Consider the following 21,833-nt stretch of genomic DNA (forward strand, 5'->3'; position numbering starts at 1 on the left):
TGCCTGCGGGTATTCCCTGGCTGTCCTGTTCTCTGGTTGGGGAGCTAAAGTCCAAGATCCCGCATGCTAGATAGAGGCCAAAAAACCAAAACAAAACAGAAGCAAATTCAATACAGACTTTAAAAAAAAAAAAAAACCTGCCTGTTTTTATTTTCAAACTTGAAATTTTATTTTTGAAATCTTACAGAAGTTTGAAGTCCTTATATGGGCATAAAGTAATGATTTAGGTTTATATTGTTTCTCTTGGATTATTGTTTGTTGTTGTTTAGTCGCTAAATTGTGTCAAATTCTTGTGACCCCCACCACACTCCTCTGTCCTTGAATTTCTCAGACAAGAATACTGGATTAGGTTGCCATTTCCTTTTCCAGGGGATCTCCCCAACCCAAGGATTGAACCTGCATCTCCTGCATTGGCAGGCAGACTCTACCACTGAGCCACCTGGGAAGCCCCCCTTGGATTATTAGTAGCGTTGGTTGCTTAGTCATGTCTGATTCTTTGGGACCCCATGGACTGTAGCCTGCCAGACCCCTCTGTTCATGGGATTCTCCAGGCAAGAATCCTGGAGTGGGTTGCCATTCCCTTCTCCAAATGATCTTCCCAACCCAGGGATTGAACCTGGATCTCCTGAATTGTAGGCAGACTCTTTACCATCTGAGCTACAGAGAAGTCTCTGTATTAATTCCTCTTGGATTATTAAAGTTCTCCAATTTACCAGTTCCTCCTGAGAAGTCTTTTGCATTTCAAAATCTGTTAGATTGCCTTAGTCTTTTCTTTGAAAACTGAAAGAAAGTGAAAGTTGCTCAGCTGTGTCTGACTCTTTGCAACCCCATGGACTGTACAGTTCTTGGAATTCTCCAGACCAGAATACTGAAGTGGATAGCCTTTCCCTCCTCCAGGGGATCTTCCCAACCCAGGGATCGAACTCAGGTCTCCCTCATTGCAGGCAGATTCTTTACCAGATGAACCATGAGAAGACCTGACTCAAACATTATTTGACAATTATGTTTGAAATCAGAAGCTACTTTTATTATTCTGGACCATTTTGGTGTTTCAGTCAAAACCCATCTGGTGGTTTTGAAGTCCTAATGTGGATGATAAATATAGGGCTGACTAAAACCACAGTTCTTCCCCCATTTTCAACCTGAGTGATACAACTCTGTCTGAGTAGAATGTAACTATTCTGCTTAAGGGCTGTCAAAAGTATTTGACTCTGGCCAGATAAAAGAAATTGGTGATAAATATTCCTGGATAGAAATCAAAAGTTAGATCCAAGGGATCAGAACTACCTGAGATGCTTGTTATAAATGCAGTCTCCCTACCTGGACTTGGAATCAAAGTCTTTCCAAGATGATTTCTATGTCCAGGGAAAAAAGAGGCCCACCACCTTAAGGCCTTAGTGTGTTCAATCTTGCTTTTATATATGGCAGCTTCTAGAGCTATTCTTAGTACTTCCTAAGTATAGTATTTCGTTGAGTAAAATAAGGCCGACCTCTATAAAAAGTCAAGTAATAGTAGCAGGCAGCTTATGAGAAATGCCAAATTGAATATGTGCTAGGGGAAGGAGGGAATCACTGCAGGCTTAAATGAAGATCCATGGAAAAAGAGAGGTCGAAAATTTAAATGAGGCTCTGAACTCTGAATTCTGCCATTTGAGCAATCTGAATCAAATCCAGTAATCTTAACACAACATGTCTTCTATTTCTACATCCTTCAGAGTATCCAAGATAAAGGAGAATATTAAACAGAAACGAGAACAAAAAGAATACATAAACGACATCAAAGCCAAGGTGGCCAACGCACGGAAACAGGCTCTGCAGGAGCAGTTCAATGAGTGGATTCTAGACCCCAAAGGAATGATTCCCATGGTAGTGGTAAGGAGGAGGGTACCTGTGAAGGGTAAGGTGGAAGGGGTGGTAAGAGCGATTGCTAGATCCCGAGCAACCTAGAGTGCTTCTAGAGTGCTAGAAGCTTCCCTCTAAATTTCCGATCTTGCTGAGGTAAATCTAGCCCACGAAAGTAAGTTTCTTCAATTTTCTCTTGAATATTAAAAAGAAAATTCTAGGTAGATTTCCAAAATATTAATTCTGGCTGAATTTCACAAACTTCATTATAGACAGACATAGCTTCTGTTTGTTTTTCGTATGTGTGTGACTAATTACTTCTGCGGGCTAAATGACCATGTCCTTTTTGTAGTGTGGAGTGGGGGTATGGGCGGCACCATGCAGCTTGTGGGATTTTAACTCCTTGACGAGAGATCGAACCTGGGCCCTCAGCAGTGAAAGTGTGGAGTCCTAACTGATGGACTGCCAGGGAATTCCCTAAAAGACCATGTCATTAGCTCCAGAAAATAACTGTGCTCTAAGAGATAAATATGTTCTCTTAGGTATATGTAGGTGCTTCCCAGGTGGCACCAGTGGTAAAGAATCTGCCTGCCAGTGCAGAAGTCGTAGGAGACTTGGGTGTGATCCTTGGGTCAGGAAGATCCCCTGGAGTAGGAAATGGCTACCCACTCCAGTATTCTGCCTGGGAAATTCTATGGACAGAGGAGCCTGGTGGCTAGAGTCCATGGGTTCACAGAGCCAGACATGACTGAGCACACATATACACACAGGTATATGTAGATGTGAGAATAATTGTTGGTTATATACAATACCCACCCCACTCCAGTACTCTTGCCTGGAAAATCCCATGGACGGAGGAGCCTGGTAGGCTGTAGTCCATGGGGTCACTAAGAGTTGGACACGTCTAAGCGACTTCACTTTCACTTTCACTTTCACTTTCATGTACTAGAGAAGGAAATGGCAACCCACTCCAGTGTTCTTGCCGGAAGAATCCCAGGGACGGGGGAGCCTGGTGGGCTGCCATCTGTGGGGACGCACAGAGTCAGACACGACTGAAGTGACTTAGCAGCAGCAGCAGCAGCATATACAATACCAAGTATATTTCCAGTTCAAAGTGAATTGCTAAAAATACACCAAGGAGGACAAGCCTCAGACTGGAAGAAAATATTTACAAAAGACATGGCTGATAAAGGACAATTATTCAAAATATACAAAGAGCTCTTGAAATCAACAATAAGAAAACAAATAACAGATTTTAAAAGGGGCAAAAGACCTGAACAGACACTTCACCAAAGATATACAGATGGCAAAAAAGCATATGAAAAGATGTTCCACACATGTCATTGAGGAAATGCAATTGAAAACAGCCATGAGATACCACTACACACCTATCAGAATCCAGAACACTGACAACACCAAATGCTGGCAAAGATGTGCAGCAGCAGAAACTCTCATTCATTACTGGTAGAAATACAAAACGGTTATGGCCACTTTGGAACACAGCTTGGCAGTCTCTTATGAAACTAAACATACTCTTACCATATGATTGAGCCCTGGTAGAGGAGCCTTTGTATTTACCCAAAGAAGCTGGAAATTCATGTCCACACAAAAGCTGACACATGGATGTTTACTGCATAATTCAGTTCAGTTCAGTTCAATTAGCAAAACTTGGAAGCAACCAAGATGTCCTTCAGTGCATAAGTCGCCTCAGTCATGTACAACTCTTTCTGACCCCATGGACTGTAGCCTGCCAGACTCCTCTGTGCATGGGATTCTCCAGGCAAGGATACTGGAGCAAGTTGCCATGCCCTCCTCCAGGGGATCTTCCTGACCCAGGGATTGAATCTGCATCTCTTATGTTTCCTGCATTGCAGCTGGATTCCTTACCACTAACACCACCTGGGAAGCCATCCCTCAGTAGGTGAATAATAAATAAATGTGGTACATCCAGGTAGTGGAATATTATTCTGTGCTAAAAAGAAATGAGCTATCAAGCCATGAAAAGATGTGGGAGAACCTTACATGCATATTACTAAGTGAAAGAAGCCAATCTGAAAAGGCTATATACCGTATGAGTCTAATTCTATAACATTCCAGAAAAGTAAAATTATGAAGACAGGAAAGGCGGGGTGTGGACAGAGATGAATAGACAGAGCATAGAAGAGTTTAAGGTGGTGAAACAATTCTGTATTACAAAATGATGGATACATGTCATCATATAATTTTCAAAACCCATAGTTATACATAAACTATGGACTTTGGGTTTTGAGGTTACAGTGTAGGTTCATTGGTTGTAACAAATGTACCACTGTGATGGGGGATGTTGATAGTGGAGTTAAGCCATGTATGTGGTGGGGTGGGGGCAGGGAGTATACGGAAACTCTGTATCTTCTGGTTAATTTTGTTGTGAACCTAAAACTGATCTGAACAATAGTATTATTTTAAAATAAAATAGATCAAGAGGAGCTCTGAAATTTTATTTTGTCATTGACAAATGAGGAATTACAGAGAATTCTTTGGATTGCCAAGCTTGTTGCCAAAGGTGCTTTAGCTTCATCATGCCCAGTGTCCAAGGATTGTTAGAAATTTCCTTGGAGCTGGCAAATGGAATCCTATCAGCATCCTAATTCTCACACAAAAGGGTTGAAAATCACTGAGGAAATACATGCAAAAGTATTTTATATACTTTGAAATATGCTATAAACTAAATATTAACTTTTACTATTTCTGTGCCTGGGTCAGAAGAATTACTCAGGACTTAAACTGAAAAACTACAGATGGCTTTTATTCTGAAATACTAAATATATGGTAATTGAAAAGTAATATATGGTCTCTTTGATTTGCAGATTCAGAACGTCCTTTATGAATTTTTTCAAAATCCAGATTTGCAGCTTGGTAAGCCTGCCTCTTACTACAGCGTTTATATTTCTCTCTCTTTCTATCTCTTTTTTTGGAGGGGGAGAATGCTGCATTAAGATGAAGAGCCAGTATTGAGGCAGACGTTATCAAAGTTCTTACAGATGTTCTCAAGCTCCTTTGCTCTTCTCAGATGGAGAATGTAGAACAGCAGAGATGCAGTCCGTGAATTTTAATTCTTTTAGTCTAGTAGCCCATTTTATTAAAATTATTTTGTAATAACCCTTACTATTGAGGGGCTTCCCTGGTGGCTTAGACGGTAAAGTATCTGCAATGCTGGAGACAGGGGTTCGATCCCTGGGTCGAGAAGATCCCCTGGAGAAGGAAATGGCAACCCACTCCAGTATTCTTGCCTGGAAAATCCCATGGACAGAGGAGCCTGGTAGGCTACAGTCCATGGGGTCACAAAGAGTTGGACATGACTGAGCGACTTTACCTACTTACTTCCTATTGAGAGAGTCAGTTCCTAGGCAGGTTGATAAGAAGTCTAGGGTCCCTGTGGGGAGAAAGGGGTCTCGAATTCTCAAGGAGGAGGAAAGGACAAACATCTTTTTTTCCCTCTCTGCATTCCTTAGTCTTAGTCACATAAAACATTTTTTTTTCTTTAAACCCGGAACTGATGATTGCACAACAAACTCAATTTAAACTCTGTCCTATTATATAACAACAATGTATCCTGCTTGAGGACAGTTTCTCCTTCCTGAAAACCTTCTGACTAATCCTGATATCTCAGAATGTATATTATGGGAGTGGGTTTGGTAGGCTCTTTCTATTGTTAAATTCTAATCCTGTTATCCTAAAACGTAAATTGTGGGTGTGGGTCTAGTAAAATTTTTACAACCTTGAGACATTCTTTTGATTTATTGTAATGACTAATTAAAAAAGGATATAATTCCCTTCAGTTCAGTTCAGTTCAGTCGCTCAGTGGTGTCCGACTCTTTGCGACCCCATGAATTGCAGCACGCCAGGCCTCCCTGTCCATCACCATCTCCCGGAGTTCACTCAGACTCACGTCCATCGAGTCCGTGACACCATCCAGCCATCTCATCCTCTGTCGTCCCCTTCTCCTCCTGCCCCCAATCCCTCCCAGCATCAGAGTCTTTTCCAATGAGTCAACTCTTCGCATGAGGTGGCCAAAATACTGGAGCTTCAGCTTTAGCATCATTCCTTCCAAAGAAATCCCAGGGCTGATCTCCTTCAGAATGGACTGGTTAGATCTCCTTGCAGTCCAAGGGACTCTCAAGAGTCTTCTCCAACACCACAGTTCAAATGCATCAATTCTTCGGCGCTCAGCCTTCTTCACAGTCCAACTCTCACATCCATACATGACCACAGGAAAAACCATAGCCTTGACTAGACGGACCTTAGTCGGCAAAGTAATGTCTCTGCTTTTGAATATGCTATCTAGGTTGGTCATAACTTTTCTTCCAAGGAGTAAGCATCTTTTAATTTCATGGCTGCAGTCACCATCTGCAGTGATTTTGGAGCCGCCAAAAATAAAGTCTGACACTGTTTCCACTGTTTCCCATCTATTTCCCATGAAGTGATGGGACCGGATGCCATGATCTACGATTTCTGAATGTTGAGCTTGAAGCAAACTTTTTCACTCTCCTCTTTCACTTTCATCAAGAGGTTTTTTAGCTCCTCTTCACTTTCTGCCATAAGGGTGGTGTCATCTGCATATCTGAGGTTATTGATATTTCTCCCAGCAATCTTGAGTCCAGCTTGTGTTTCTTCCAGCCCAGTGTTTCTCATGATGTACTCTGCATATAAGTTAAATAAGTAGGGTGACAATATACAGCCTTGACGTACTCCTTTTCCTATTTGGAACCAGTCTGTTGTTCATGTCCAGTTCTAACTGTTGCTTCCTGACCCGCATACAGATTTCTCAAGAGGCAGTTTAGGTGGTCTGGTATTCCCATCTCTCAAAATTTTCCACAGTTTATTTTGATCCACACAGTCAAAGGCTTTGGCATAGTCAATAAAGCAGAAATAGATGTTTTTCTGGAACTCTCTTGCTTTTTCCATGATCCAGCAGATGTTGGCAATTTGATCTCTGGTTCCTCTGCCTTTTCTAAAACCAGCTTGAACATCAGGGAGTTCACGGTTCATGTATTGCTGAAGGCTGGCTTGGAGAATTTTGAGCATTACTTTACTAGCATGTGAGATGAGTGCAATTGTGCGGTAGTTTGAGCATTCTTTGGCATTGCTTTTCTTTGGAATCGGAATGGAAACAGACCTTTTCCAGTCCTGTGGCCACTGCTGAATTTTCCAAATGTGCTGGCATATTGAGTGCAGCACTTTCACAGCATCATCTTTCAGGATTTGAAACAGCTCAACTGGAATTCCATCACCTCCACTAGCTTTGTTTGTAGTGATGCTTTCTAAGGCCCACTTGACTTCACATTCCAAGATGTCTGGCTCTAGATTAGTGATCACATCATCATGATTATCTGGGTCGTGAAGATCTTTTTTGTACAGTTCTTCCATGTATTCTTGCCACCTCTTTTTAATATCTTCTGCTTCTGTTAGGTCCCTACCATTTCTGTCCTTTATCGAGCCCATCTTTGCATGAAATGTTCCCTTGGTATCTCTAACTTTCTTGAAGAGATCCCTAGTCTTTCCCATTCTGTTGTTTTCCTCTATTTCTTTGCATTGATCACTGAAGAAGGCTTTCTTATCTCTTCTTGCTATTCTTTGGAACTCTGCATTCAGATGCTTATATCTTTCCTTTTCTCCTTTGTTTTTCGCCTCTCTTCTTTTCACAGCTATTTGTAAGGCCTCCCCAGACAGCCATTTTGCTTTTTCACATTTCTTTGTCTTGGGGATGGTCTTGATCCCTGTCTCCTGTACAATGTCACGAACCTCATTCCATAGTTCATCAGGCACTGTATCTATCAGATCTAGGCCCTTAAATCTACTTCTCACTTCCACTGTATAAGGGATTTGACTTAGGTCATACCTGAATGGTCTAGCGGTTTTCCCTACTTTCTTCAATTTGAGTCTGAATTTGGTAATAAGGAGTTCATGATCTGAGCCACAGTCAGCTCCTGGTCTTGTTTTTGTTGACTGTATACAGCTTCTCCATCTTTGGCTGGAAGGAATATAATAAATCTGATTTCAGTGTTGACCATCTGGTGATGTCCATGTGTAGAGTCTTCTCTTGTGTTGTTGGAAGAGGGTGTTTGCTATGACCAGTGCATTTTCTTGGCAAAACTCTATTAGTCTTTGCCCTGCTTTATTCCGCATTCCAAGGCCAAATTTGCCTGTTACTCCAGGTGTTTCCTGACTTCCTACTTTTGCATTCCAGTAGTAAAGACTATTGAGTGGGGCACTCTCCTCCCCACTTCTGATGTCTATGTCAGAACCTTTCTCTGCCCCTTTTCACTGTAATAAAACTTCTGCCACACAAGAGCCCTGAGTGGGCAAGCCTGGTCTCTGGTTCCAAAGCTAAATATTCAGAGATCACGAATCCAGCATTGTTCACTGTAAGCGCTTGTATCCTATCAAATTCCTAGAAAATATTACTTACTTTCACAGAATTTTAAAAGAAAGATACAATATCATAGCTGTGATATGGAGAAATACAAGGAAAGATATAAGAAAATTAAATGTGCCATATTTCAATATATAATTGCTTGGCTACAACTTCACTGGAAGACATATGGAATAGTCAGACATTTGTTCCCAGTGGCTCAGATGATTAAAAAAATCCACGTGCAATGCAGGAGACCTGGGTTCAATCCCTAGGTTGGGAAGATCCCCTGGAGAAGGAAATAGTAACCCACTCCTATATTCTTGCCTAGAGAATCCCAAGAACAGAGGAGCTGGGCGGGCTACAGTCCACGGGGTCACAAAGAATCGGACACAACTAAGTGACTAACATTTTTACTTCTTCATTTTCATAATGAATGTTTAGATATAAGAAAAGTAAAATTATGTACAATCAGTTATATTCTTTGTATTTGACATTTTGAAATAAGAGCAAAATGAATGGATTTGTATATACATGTAGAATCCCCATGCACAGAAAAACTACAAATGTAGACTAACACGGGTATATTATATTGGAGCTCAGGTACAATTTATAATATTATTTTCCATTATATAATTTTCTAAAATGCTGACCAACTCTTGGCAAAGTTCCAAATGAAGCAAAAGACAATTCTCAAATTTTGATAGTAGTTACATTCTTGGAAAATTCAACAGCGAAAAATATACTGTGTGTTTATATGTAAAATAGAATAGATTTCACATTCAAAATTATTCTAAGCAATTTTTTTAGTCTACTTGAATGTCTGGCAGGAGGAGTAAAGTCTTTACTGTGTAGGAATTGCACTCACTCCTCGGGTTTTCTTATTTAAACCAATGACTTCATTGACTCTCAATCATATTTCCATCCCAAATCTGCCGCCTGAGTTCTACATACTATTTGAAAAGATCCGCAAGATGAGTGGTGAAGCAAAAAAAAAAAAAAAAAAAAAAACAACTTGCAAGTTGCAGATCAATATGATAATATTTATGCATAGAGAATCAAAAGATATGTGTGTATATATACATTTTGTTGCTGCTGCTGTTTAGTCGCTAAGTCCTGTCTGACTTTTTGCAACCCCATGGACTGTAGCCTACTGGGCTCCTCTGTTCATGGGATTCTCCAGGCAAGAATACTGGAGTGGGTAGCCATTCCCTTCTCCAGGGGATCTTCCCGACCCAGGGATTGAACCAAAGCAGATTCTTTACTGTCTGAGCCATCAGGGAAACCCCATGTATTTTCATATGTGTGTGTGTGTGTGTATATATATAATATATATGTTTACTGACCAAGTTCTGTACAAAGCTATGGTTTTTCCAGTAGTCATGTATGGATGGGAGAAGGAGATGGCACCCCACTCCAGTGCTCTTGCCTGAAAAATCCCATGGATGGAGGAGCCTGGTAGGCTGCAGTCCATGGGGTTGCTAAGAGTCAGACAGGACTGAGCGACTTCACTTTAACTTTTCACTTTCATGCACTGGAGAAGGAAATGGCAACGCACTCCAGTGTTCTTGCCTGGAGGATCCCTGGTGGGCTGCCGTCTATGGGGTTGCACAGAGTCAGACACAACTGAAGCGACTTAGCAGCAGCAGCGGCAGCATGTATGGATGTGAGAGCTGGACCGTAAAAAAGGCTGAATACTGAATAATTGATGCTTTTAAATTGTGGTGTTAGAGAAGACTCTTGAGAGTCCCTTGGACAGCAAGGAGATCAAACCAGTCAATCCTAAGGGAAATCAGTCCTGAATTAAAAGGACTGATGCTGAAGCTGAAGTTCCAATACTGTGGCCACCTGATGCTAAGAGCTGACTAGTTAGAAAAGACCCTGATGCTGGGATAGATTGAAGGCAGGAGAAGAAGGGGTTGATAGAGGATGAGATGGTTGGATGGCATCACCGACTCAATGGACATGAATTTGAGCAGGCTCCAGGAGATGATGAAGGACAGGGAACCCTGGCGTACTGCAGTCCTTAGGGTCGCAGAGTCAGACACAACTGAGCGACCAAGTACACACACACATATATGAAAATACATAGAAAAGTTGCTGAAAGGGTGACAACAAACCAATGACAGTGGTTTCTAGTAGAGCAGAGGGGAGGGAGAGTGCTGGGGTCGGGGGGGGAGGGAAAATGGCCCATTTTCAGGTTTTCCTGCTTATATTTCCTACTTGTATTATTTGAACCTCTTACCAAAAGAACATATTCATATATTATTTATTTAATTAAAAAAACATTAAATACAAAATAAAGTCTTTAAAAAGTATTTACGTTTTAGGACCTTCTAGCATAAACCAACACAGATATTTTTGTAGTCTTTCATACTGTTGATATGCCTGTTTATTTCTGCTTTATCTTGACACGATCATTAAAAATGTAGGCATGCTCTTAAATGTTTGAGTTCCTTGGCTAAATAGAAGCCAGGAAAAATTATAATCTTGTAGTAATTAGAATGTCACCCAACTATATATCATTCAATTATAAATGTTGATTGGCATCAATAATTTTATGTTCTTTTGGAGTACTATAATATGAATATAAAATGTGAATGTGTTACAACCAAACTAACTATCAAATAACTTCTGTTCAATAATTAGAAACATGCTGTCTACCAGCAGATATTGCTGACTCAATGAAACCAAGATTGAACAAAACAGAATTTATACAAGTAAGCAGTTACATTATTCATTATTTGAATCAAATTATTTTGCAGGTCTCAATCATCTTTTGGTGGATGTCATACATACAATAACTTCCGAGGTGGTACTAGTGGTAAAGAACCACCTGCCAATGCAGGAGATGTAGGAGATGCAGGTTCGATCCCTGGGTCAGGAAGGTCCCCTGGAGGAGAGCATGGCAATCCACTCCAGTATTCTTGTCTGGAGAGTCCCATGGAGAGAGGAGCCCGGCAGGCTGCAGTCCATAGGGTTGCACAGAGTCACACACAACTGAAGCAACTTCACGGGCAGGCAAGCCATAGCTTATTTTATCAATTCTCAGATGTATACTTTAAAATATTTCACTTCAGTTCAGTTGCTCAGTCACGTCCAACTCTTTGTGACCCCATGGACTGCAGCCCACCAGGCTGCTCTGTCTATCACCAACGCCCAGAGCTTGCTTAAACTCATGTTCATTGAGCCGGTGATGCCATCCAACCACCTCATCCTCTGTTGTCCCCTTCCCCTCCTGCCCTCAATCTTTCCCAGCATCAGTGTCTTTTCCAATGAGTCAATTCTTTGCATCATGTGGCCAAAATATAGGAGTTTCAGCTTCAGCATCAGTCCTTCCAATGAATATTGAGGACTGATTTCCTTTTGGATTCAATGGTTTGATCTCCCTGCATTCCAGAGGACTCTCATGAGTCTTCTCCAACACCACAGTTCAAAAGCATCAATTCTTTGGCCCTCAGCTTTCTTTATGGTCCAACTCTCACATCCATACATGACTACTGGAAAAACCATAGCTTTGACTAGACAGACCTTTGTTGGCAAAGTAATGTCTCTGCTTTTTAGGTTGCTGTCTAGGTTTATCATAGCTTTCCCTCCAAGGAGCAAGTGTCTTTTAATTTCATGGCTGCAGTCACCATCTGCAGAGATTTTGGAGCCCAAGAGAATAAAGTCTGTCACTGTTTCCATTGTTTCCCCATCTATTTGCCATTAAGTGATTGCTGGGGCTCCTGCTAAGTTGCTTCAGTCGTGTCCGACTCTGTGCGACCCCATAAACGGCAGCCCACCAGGCTCCCCCATCTCTGGGATTCTCCAGGCAAGAACACTGGAGTGGGTTGCCATCTAATAAGTGATTAAATTAAATTAAATCAGCAACTCCTGGAAACTTCAGCAATTCTTATTCCTAATTTTATAGATGAAGATACTGAGGTTCAGAAAGGTTAAGTAACTTGTACAGGGTCTCACAGTGAGTGGAGCTGGAGAAATTAGTATTCAGGCTGTTTGCTTCAAAGTCAACACAAAATTACACTTGATAAATTATGATTTTATTGTAGTGGAGTAAGCAAAAGAAGCGGTTTAATGGTACCAGGGTCCTATTTCTTCAGCCTGCTTTTATATTTTTTCATGACTTCCCTCTAATTCCCCTTGTTTTTCTGAGTACCAGAGTCAAAGTAACTTTCTCCTCCACTCCTTCACCCTTGCTTCATGGACAGTGATGACTGTGCACTAAATACAATTTCAAGATTCTGTATGAAGGATTTCTGGAACCCTTGAAATGATTATCATGTAGACAAGAACTTGGCCATCCTGTCTCTATTATGTTCTGATTTCTTAGATTCTGTATTTGAGTATTTGGTGTCCATTAGTCACAGGCCAAACTAGTGGCCAAAATTGTTTATATATTCTCTGTGATCCAAAGCACATACTCTGAACCACCTACTGGTTTAAACCTCACTCACCAAACCAATATTTCCCCTGCCTCAAATCAACCCAGGACCAGATGCCAGATAACTGGGGACAGCTCCTGTGCCCCAAAGTCTACTGGGATTATTCAACTTGCCAGTCCTAAACTGTTTACACTGCCCTGCCTTATCTTTCCTGAGCAAACTCCAATAAAGACTCTGTTCTGGACCAAGGGGGGATGGTGGAATTAATAGAGAGGTTGGGATTGGCATATATACACTATTGATATTATGTATAAATAGATAACTAATGAGAATCTATGGACTTCTCTGGTGGCTCAGGGGTAAAAAAATCTGCCTGCCTATGCAGGAGACGTGGGTTTGATTCCTCGGTTGGGAAAATCCCCTGGAGAGGGAAATGGCAAACCAATGCAGTCTTCTTGCCTGGGAAATTCCACAGACAGAGGAGCCTGGTGGACTACAATCCATAGAGTTGCAAAAGAGTTAGACATGACTTAGCAACTAAAAACAAAACAAAATATTCCTTCGTATGGACAGAGCGCACTTTATCCATTCATCAGTTGGGCTGTTTTCACTTTTTTTATTATTGTAAATAATGCTGCTATAAACATTTGTGAATATATTTTCCTGTGAGCGTATGTCTCAGTTCCCTTAGGTATATACCTAGGAGCGGAATTGCTGGTTCATATACCAACTCTATGTTTAACCTTTTAAGGAACTGCCAGACTGCTTTCCACAGTGGCTGCCTGCCCTGTTTTACATTCCCATAGTGAACTCCACATCCTTGGCAACACCTGTTATTCTCTGTTTTGTTTTTTTTGTTTGCTTTGTTTCATCGTTTTGTTTTTTAACTATAGCCACCCTGTGGGGGTAAAGTGGTAGCTCACAGTGCTTTTGAAATACTAAATGGCTCTGATGACTAAAATGACACCGAGCATCTTTTCAGGTATTGGAGACTTGCATATCTTCTTTGGAGAAATGTCTACTTGTATCCTTTGACCATTTTTAAATTGGGTTATTTGTCTTTATTATCGGGCTATTACGGAGAAGGCAATGGCACCCCACTCCAGTACTCTTGCCTGGAAAATCCCATGGACAGAGGAGCCTGGTAGGCTGCAGTCCATGGGGTCGTTACTAGTCGGACACGACTGAGCGACTTCACTTTCACTTTTCACTTTCATACATTGGAGAAGGAAATGGCAACCCACTCCAGTGTTCTTGCCTGGAGAATTCCAGGGACGGGGGAGCCTGGTGGGCCGCCATCTATGGGGTCGCACAGAGTTGGGCACAACTGAAGCGACTTAGCAGCAGCAGCAGCAGCAGCAGCATCGGGTTATTAAAGCTTTAATATTGTCTATATATTTTATATAATCCAGATATATTTGACAATCCCTTGTCAAGTATATTTTAGAAATATTTTCTTCTATTGTGCTGGTTATCTTTTCATTTTCTCTTCTTTTTTAAAAAGTTAGTCTCCTGTCCTCACTGTTGCATGTAGGAATTTAGTTCCCAGACCAGGGATCAAACCCACGCCCCCTGCAGTAGAAGCACAGAAAGTTCTAACCTCTGGCTTTGCCAGGGATGTCCCTCCTTTCATTTTCTTGATGATGTCCTTCAAAGCACAAAATTTTTAGTTTTGATGAAGTCCAGTTTGTCCATTTTTTTCTTTTGTTGCTTTTGCTTTTGATGTTATATCCAAGAAACTATTGCCTAATTAAAGATCATAAAGATAGGCTCATATATTTTCGAGTTTTAACTAATATATACGTCTATTTAAATGTCTGATTCTTTGAGTTCATTTTTGTGTATGGTGTGAAGTAACAAAACTTTTTAAGTATTTGATAACTTAAAAAGGCAAAAAATAAATAAAGGTATGAAGAAGCTGTTATACTGTTCTATATATAATATTATTTAATATAATGTCTGTTATGTAATAAGACATTTTACAAGCATATATAGAACTTCAGTCCCTACAGTTACCCTGATTTAGTTTTCAAAGAATATTGATCAGACTTTATCATAAATAGGCCACCAAGAAAACTTTGTAAGTTTCAAAAACTAGAAATCTGATGTTATATTTTCTTGAAAGTGAAAGTCTTTCAGTCATGTTCGATTCTTTGGGACCCCATGGACTATACAGTCTATGGAATTCTCCAGCCAGAACGCTGGAGTGGGTAGCCATTCCCTTCTCCAGGGGATCTTCCCAACTCAGGGATCTAACCCAGGTCTCCCACATTGCGAGCAATTCTTTATCAGCTGAGCCACCAGGGAAGACCAAGAATACTGGAATGGGTAGCCTATCCCTTCTCCAGCAGATCTTCCTGACCCAGGAATCAACCCAGGGTCTCTTGCATTGCAGGCAGATTCTTTACCAGCTGAGCTACCAGGGAAGCCCATTTGTTATGTAATAAAACTGGAAAATAAACAGTTTTAAAATTATGTAAGCCCAACCATTTTGAAATTTAAAAATACTTTATTTAGTAATTATTGGGTCAAGATCTTACATCTAATTGTATGGAATGCTACTAAATATTTACTCAGTTGAGAAATTACAGTCTTAAAACTTTTAAAAAATATAGTAGGGTAAAGAATTTTAAAAGCACAGATAAATATAAAAATAGAATAACAATGTATATATTCCCATAACCTATTAATAGGATTAATTCTTAATAACACCATGGAATACTTTTTTAAGGAAAAATTACTTGATTTTGTAAAAAGTATCATGACTAAACAAAAAGTATTAAAACAACTTGTAAAACTGCAAAGATGAGGATTTAAAATTTTTCATAAATTTCTTTTAAAAAATATTTATTTATTTATTTGGATGCACTGGGTCTTGATTGCAGCATGTGAACTCTTAGTTGTAGCATGTAGGATCTAGTTCCTCAACCAGGGATCAAACCTGGGCTCCCTGCATTGGGAACACAGAGTCTTAGCCACTGGACCACCAGGGAAGTCCCTATAATTAATTTCTTACCCAGAAATAACCATTGTTAGTCTTAGATGAACATCATTTAAAACAGCTTTATATTTTTTGTCTCAGTAAATAGAAGGACATATAATGTGGATGTCATAAATTTTGTTATAAAATTTTAATTACTTTAAATAAAAAGTATTTAATTATACTTGATTCCAACAGAGGAAAGAGAAACTAAAGTATAAATAAGAGAATTATTGAAATTGGACATATCATCAGAAAAATTATTCTAAAATCACTCTAAGAAAAGGCAATATGATGAAGATCAGGAAAGGTTACAGTCACTTTTTAAATCACATGTTTCAATTACATAAAATAACAGTTGACGCACTACTATAAAAGGTGAAGGGTTTAATATTTCCTCATGTCTTCCTATCTTTTTTTCTTTTTATGTTCCCCAAGTTTAGTTTAGTTTTTTCTCTTGGCTGTGCCCCTCAGCTTGTAGGATCTTTAGTTCCCTGATCTGATGTTGAACCCAGGCCCCAGCAGTGAAAGCACCAAGTCCTAACTGCTGGACTCTCGGGGAATTCCCCCAAGTTATTTTATCCAGATTTACATCATTTACTTTTTTTTCCTGTAATTATAGTTCCGATAGTTGATTAATCTTAGTCTAATATCTAAATGGATTTAAGGTTCACCTCCTGTCTTTTTACAATGGTTTTTCTATTCCTGAGTTATTTATTTTTATTTATCTCTTAATTGGCTAAATTTCTTGTAAAGTTGTTTTCAGGAAGGTCACAAGGGCGCTCTATTTTCTGACTTCTTTTATGTTGAAAATGCCTGCATATTGCCTCTGAAACTGTATTTTGGATGAGTATACTGTATTTGGATCACCTTTTCTTTCCACCTCAAAACAATATAGACATTGCTTAATTATTTTCTGGTATTGGATGTTGTGAAGTCTGATATCAGTTTTATTTCCTCCCTTCATTCATTTAAATTAATTCAACAATATGTACATATACACATACATACATATTATACATGAATACATATATGTATATAACCATATATGATATTTGTCTGTTTGTGTGTATATGTATATATGTATGTAAGTCCACACAATTAAAGGAGAAAATGGGTAAGGGTGGAATATATATATATATGTGCTGTGCTTAGTCGCTCAGTCATGCCCGACTCTGCAGTCCCATGGATTGTGGCCCACCAGGCTCCTCTGTCCATAGGGATTCTCCAGTCAAGAGTACTGGAGTGGGTTGCTATGCCGTTTTCCAGGGGATCTTCCCAACCAGGGATTGAACCCAGGTCTCCTGCATTGCAGGAGGATTCCTTACCCTCTGAGCCACCAGGGAAGTCATTATATATATGTATGTATATACACACACACTTAATAGTAACTTTCAGCATTCTATGTAATACCTTTGTAGATGTATATATCTATATATATGTGTGTGCATATGTATATGTGTGTTTATATAAATAAAATATTTTTTAATGAGTGGTTTGAGCTAATAATAACAGTTTTTCTGACATTTCCCACCTTCTCCTAAAATGCAAGTAGCACATCTTAAGGTGCTTTATTTAGAGTGAAGAGCTATTACATCAACAGAAACCAAGGAAGTGTTTCTTATATAAAATATTATTGGATATATTTAATTATATGATCAATAAATCACTAAGACATGACATCAGACAAAGAAGTAGTGTTTAGAACACCTAAATTTTAAAAAATTTATCTAAATTTTTTAAAATTTATTTTTTATTGAGGTAACTTTAGTTTATAAGGTTCATGCATAACATGGATGGAATATATGCTTTTAAAGAGGTGTGTTTTAAAGTTATTCTTTAAAAAAAAAAGTTATTCTTCCAGCATTCAATGAAACCGAAACAAAATGAAATTATACATGTCGGCTGTTACACACAGGCGCCACCCAGTGGCGATACTATGCCACGCAATTGCCCCTCTAATTGTTTTAATGAGCAGTGTAATTTGCCTTCAGGTTGCAGCATGTTTGGAAAAAATAAGGAGTCACTGAGTAATAATTACTGATAATATAGAGAAGAAGACAGATGGAGAGAATGAATGGCCACATATACTTCCATATTCATATTTTTCTAGCATTTCTGTTTTCTGGTGGGTAAATGAACAGATGATAATCTTTTTGTTGACCATAACCTCTCTTTTCATCTATTTCATTTTATTCATCATTTCATCATTTTCATTTTATTCCAGTAAGTGAAGACCAAAAATAGCTATTTTAGAATATTTTACTTCTAGTTTCTTACTTCTTAAGTATATACTATTTACTCTCTGTGCTAGAACAGAGCTCAAATTTCGAGTTGTATTTCTTACACTTAAGGATCAAATAATGCATTGTTGTATGGGAGTGTGCCTGTGGGTATAGGCAGGCATTTATGTCCATGTGTGTATGTGTGTGCGCATGTGCATACATACACTGGATGAAGCCAGAGGAGGGTACAGGGAATGAAAGGATCAAGATAGAAGCAAGTTAAGGACGTGCATGCGTGCTCAGTTGTATCTGACTCTGCGGCCCATGGACTGTAGCCTGCCAGGCTCCTCTGCCCATGGCATTTCCCAGACAGGAATGGGTTGCCATTTCCTCCTCCAGGGGATCTTTCTGACCCAGGGATCGAACCCGAGTCTCCTGCATGGCAGGTGGATTCTTTACCTGCTGAGCCCTTGGGGAAATCCCCAAGTTAAGAACACATGCCACAAAAAGACAATTACAAAGCAATGAACAGGTGCGAAACATTGTGAGTTATACTATTATGTTTTTATTATGGTGCTGAGGGATGCACAGTAGAATAAAAATGAGACTTCAGTGGACCAGGATTCGTGTAGGAAAGTTTTCTAGTGTTCATGAGTTTTAAATTTCTTCTACTTAAGTATCTCTGCCTTGTAGCTCCTTACTTTAGAAAGAACGCTGAGAACAATGCTTTAAATGTTTATTTATTGACAAGAACAATTTCTTTTGAATTTTTATTTTCTATTGGAGTATAGTTGATTAACAATGCTGTGTTAATTTCAGGTGTGCAGCAAAGTGATTGGGTTTTACATACACGTGTGTCTAATCTTTTTCAAGTTCTTTTCCCATTTACATTGCTACATATACATAATATTGAACAGAGTTCCCTGTGGCATACAGTAGGTCCTTGTTGGGTTACCCGTTTTAAATATAGCAGTGTGTACATTGACAGGAACAATTTTAAATGTAAAATGTGCTAGTTTATTTGAGATTGTTTTGATTATAAATAGAATATTTAGACTCATAAGAAATATATTTTGGGAGAGTGTCAAGTTCATTTTAAATTCTCAGAGCACTCTGGCTCCCATGAGACAACTCTTCCTAGGAGGCAAAAGTTAACATTTGCATCATTTTTATGGTGAGTTGTTCAAGTAGGTATTGTGCTCCCTATACAAATTTTAAAAGGAACAGTTTTTTAAATTTATTTATTGGAGTATAAAGTTATTTCACAGCACTGTGCTAGTTTCTGCCATACAGCAAAGTGAATCAGCCATATATATACACATGTCCCCTCCCTTCTGGATGTCCCTCTCATCTAGGTCACCAGAGAGCATCAAATAGAGCTGCCCATGCTATACAGCAGGCTCTCACTAGTGATTTATTGCATTCATAGCAGTGTACACATGTCAATCCCAGTCTCCCCGTTCATTCCACCCTCCTCCCCCGCTGGGTATCCCTACACTTGTTCTCTGTGTCTGAGTCTCTGTTTCTGCTATGCAAATAGGTTCATCAGTACCATTTTTCTAGATTCCACATGCTGTATGAACCCACCACTTCTTCAATGATAGACAGCATATATACTGTGTATTTCAATGTTCTCTGGTTCTTGTTTGCAGACGTTTCTGAAGTGTTATTTACTACCAAAGCTTACAAATACAGTTTGGAAGTTAATACCTAACATAGTTTCCAAACAGTTTCTTACTGTTGCTCTCAGGTCACCCACTTCATGAACTCCCCTGTATGTCTATAATTAAATGTGTGAATCCCAAGGCTGTAGAATGTAACAATAACTGCTGCTGCTGCTGCTAAGTTGCTTCAGTTGTGTCCGACTCTGTGCGACCCCAGAGACGGCAGCCCACCAGGCTCCGCCGTCCCTGGGATTCTCCAGGCAAGAACACTGGAGTGGGTTGCCATTTCCTTCTCCAAGGCATGAAAGTGAAAAGTGAAAGTGAAGTCACTCAATCGTGTCCGACTTTTGGTGACTCCATGGACCACAGCCTACCAGACTCCTCCCAAACGTGACATTTACCTCATCCTCAACGTTGTGATTTTCCTGTCAGAAATGAAAAGCCTAGAATTCATTATGTTGGGATCCAGTACATACAGATAACGTGACTGAGCACAGGTCAAATGGTTGACAGCCCACAAAGTGATTAAACAGAAGGGTATTAGTAATCATATTCTTAAATTCATCTAAGCAGTTATGTCAGGATTTATGGATATTAATTGGTTCGTTCCTTGGGAGGATGTAAAAACACAGAGGCTACGATATGTTTTCACTTTTTTGTTTTACAAGAGACCCTGGCAGAATGCTGTAATTGTTCTATTTGGAATTTGGTATGTAGTTCAGTTGGCCTCTGGTAGTCTTTCATGTCATATAGCCCAGGCTTACAGAACATGCTCATTCAGAAAATCCATAGGCTATAAATCTAGAATGCTCAAATGTGTCTTGGAGGAACAGTTAAACTAATTCTTGACTTGATAGCATTCCCACAGCCAGAAAATGCATATGGCTTTGAGGTCAGCTCCCAAAAGTTTAATCCAAAACAAGATGAATCTTTTTTTTTTTTTCCTCTCTCTCTATTTTTGGCCATGCATAGCATGATGGATGGAGAAGGCAATGGCACCCCACTCCAGTACTTTTGCCTGGAAAATCCCATGGACGGAGGAGCCTGGTGGGCTGCAGTCCATGGGGTCACTAGAGTCGGACACGACTGAGCGACTTTACTTTCACTTTTCACTTTCATGCATTGGAGAAGGAAATGGCAACCCACTCCAGTGTTCTTGCCTGGAGAATCCCAGGGACGGGCAAGCCTAGTGGGCTGCCGTCTATGGGGTCATACAGTGTCGGACACGACTGAAGTGACTCAGCAGCAGCAGCAGCATGATGGATCTTAGTCCCTGACCAGGGATCAAACCTGTATCCCCCCATGGACCACCAGCAAAGTCCCAACAAGAGGAATCTTTTCATGAATCAGTAATTTTTATTTCAGCTTTAGAAGACAGAGCTACAATATTGCCAGAAAATATCAATTATTCAGTAATTCTACCTTACCAGTAATTTATTTTTTTATTTTTTTAATTTTTATTTTTACTTTATTTTACTTTACAATACTGTATTGGTTTTGCCATACATTGACATGAATCCACCACAGGTGTACATGCATTCCCAGACATGAACCCCCTCCCACCTCCCTCCTGACCTTACCAGTAATTTAGAAAAGTATCTACTATTCAAGAAAAATTGACTGAGGACTGAACAATAGGATCTTAGAATACTGGTATAATTAGGACCAGTTTCCCCAGACCATCTAGTTCAAACTTCAGCAAGTTTGAGCAAAAGAATCACTCAGAAAACTTCTAAAAACATAGATTTTAGGTCTCACCCCAGAGTTTCTGATTCAGTAGGTTTGGAGTAGGGCCCCCAAATTTTCAATTCTAATAAGTTCTCAAGGGACCACACTTTGAGAACCACTGATCTCGTTGGATTTTTCTTTTTAAAATGTGAATGTCAGCTGAGAGGACTTTTATTTTATAAAGAAAACCTTCTCCATCAATTTCTTTACCTAGTTCAAAAGGAAACTAGGGACTAGAGACTTCAGGGAACTTAATGCATGAAATACCTATGCTTTGTTTATAAAAAGGAGCCTCTCCATGACCCAGTGAAACAGCTACTATGGTAGCTATTAAGGAACAAATTAGGGAACTGTAAAGTCCAGTGACTCATTCAAGGTGATGGTTGTTGTTTAGTCACTAAGTCGTGTCAGACTCTTGCGACCCCATGGACTGTAGCCTGCTAGTCTCCTCTGTCCATGGGATTTTCCAGGCAAGAATACTAGAATGGGTTGCAAGTTCCTTCTCCGGGGTATCTTCCCTCATCCTAGGTTACTCAGCCAGTAAATATAGGAACTGAGCTTTGAACCCAGACAAAATGTGAAGTCTTAACCTGTACACTACTCTGCTTCCCAAGGCAA

General features: G+C 39.7%; 1 protein-coding gene across 1 annotated transcript in view; it reads left to right on the forward strand.

The window, feature by feature from the left end:
* EFCAB5 (EF-hand calcium binding domain 5) overlaps positions 1-21,833 on the forward strand; it is a 105,377-nt gene that overhangs the window by 41,836 nt on the left and 41,708 nt on the right. Inside the window, exons 5-7 of the mRNA XM_042255465.2 lie at positions 1,716-1,872; positions 4,689-4,737; positions 10,883-10,953. Of these exons, the coding sequence (XP_042111399.2) occupies positions 1,716-1,872; positions 4,689-4,737; positions 10,883-10,953 (277 nt within the window). The remainder of the gene's footprint in view (positions 1-1,715; positions 1,873-4,688; positions 4,738-10,882; positions 10,954-21,833) is intronic.

Source organism: Ovis aries, chromosome 11 (genome assembly GCF_016772045.2).
Source record: "Ovis aries strain OAR_USU_Benz2616 breed Rambouillet chromosome 11, ARS-UI_Ramb_v3.0, whole genome shotgun sequence".
In the NCBI taxonomy this organism is placed as follows: Eukaryota; Metazoa; Chordata; class Mammalia; order Artiodactyla; family Bovidae; genus Ovis; species Ovis aries.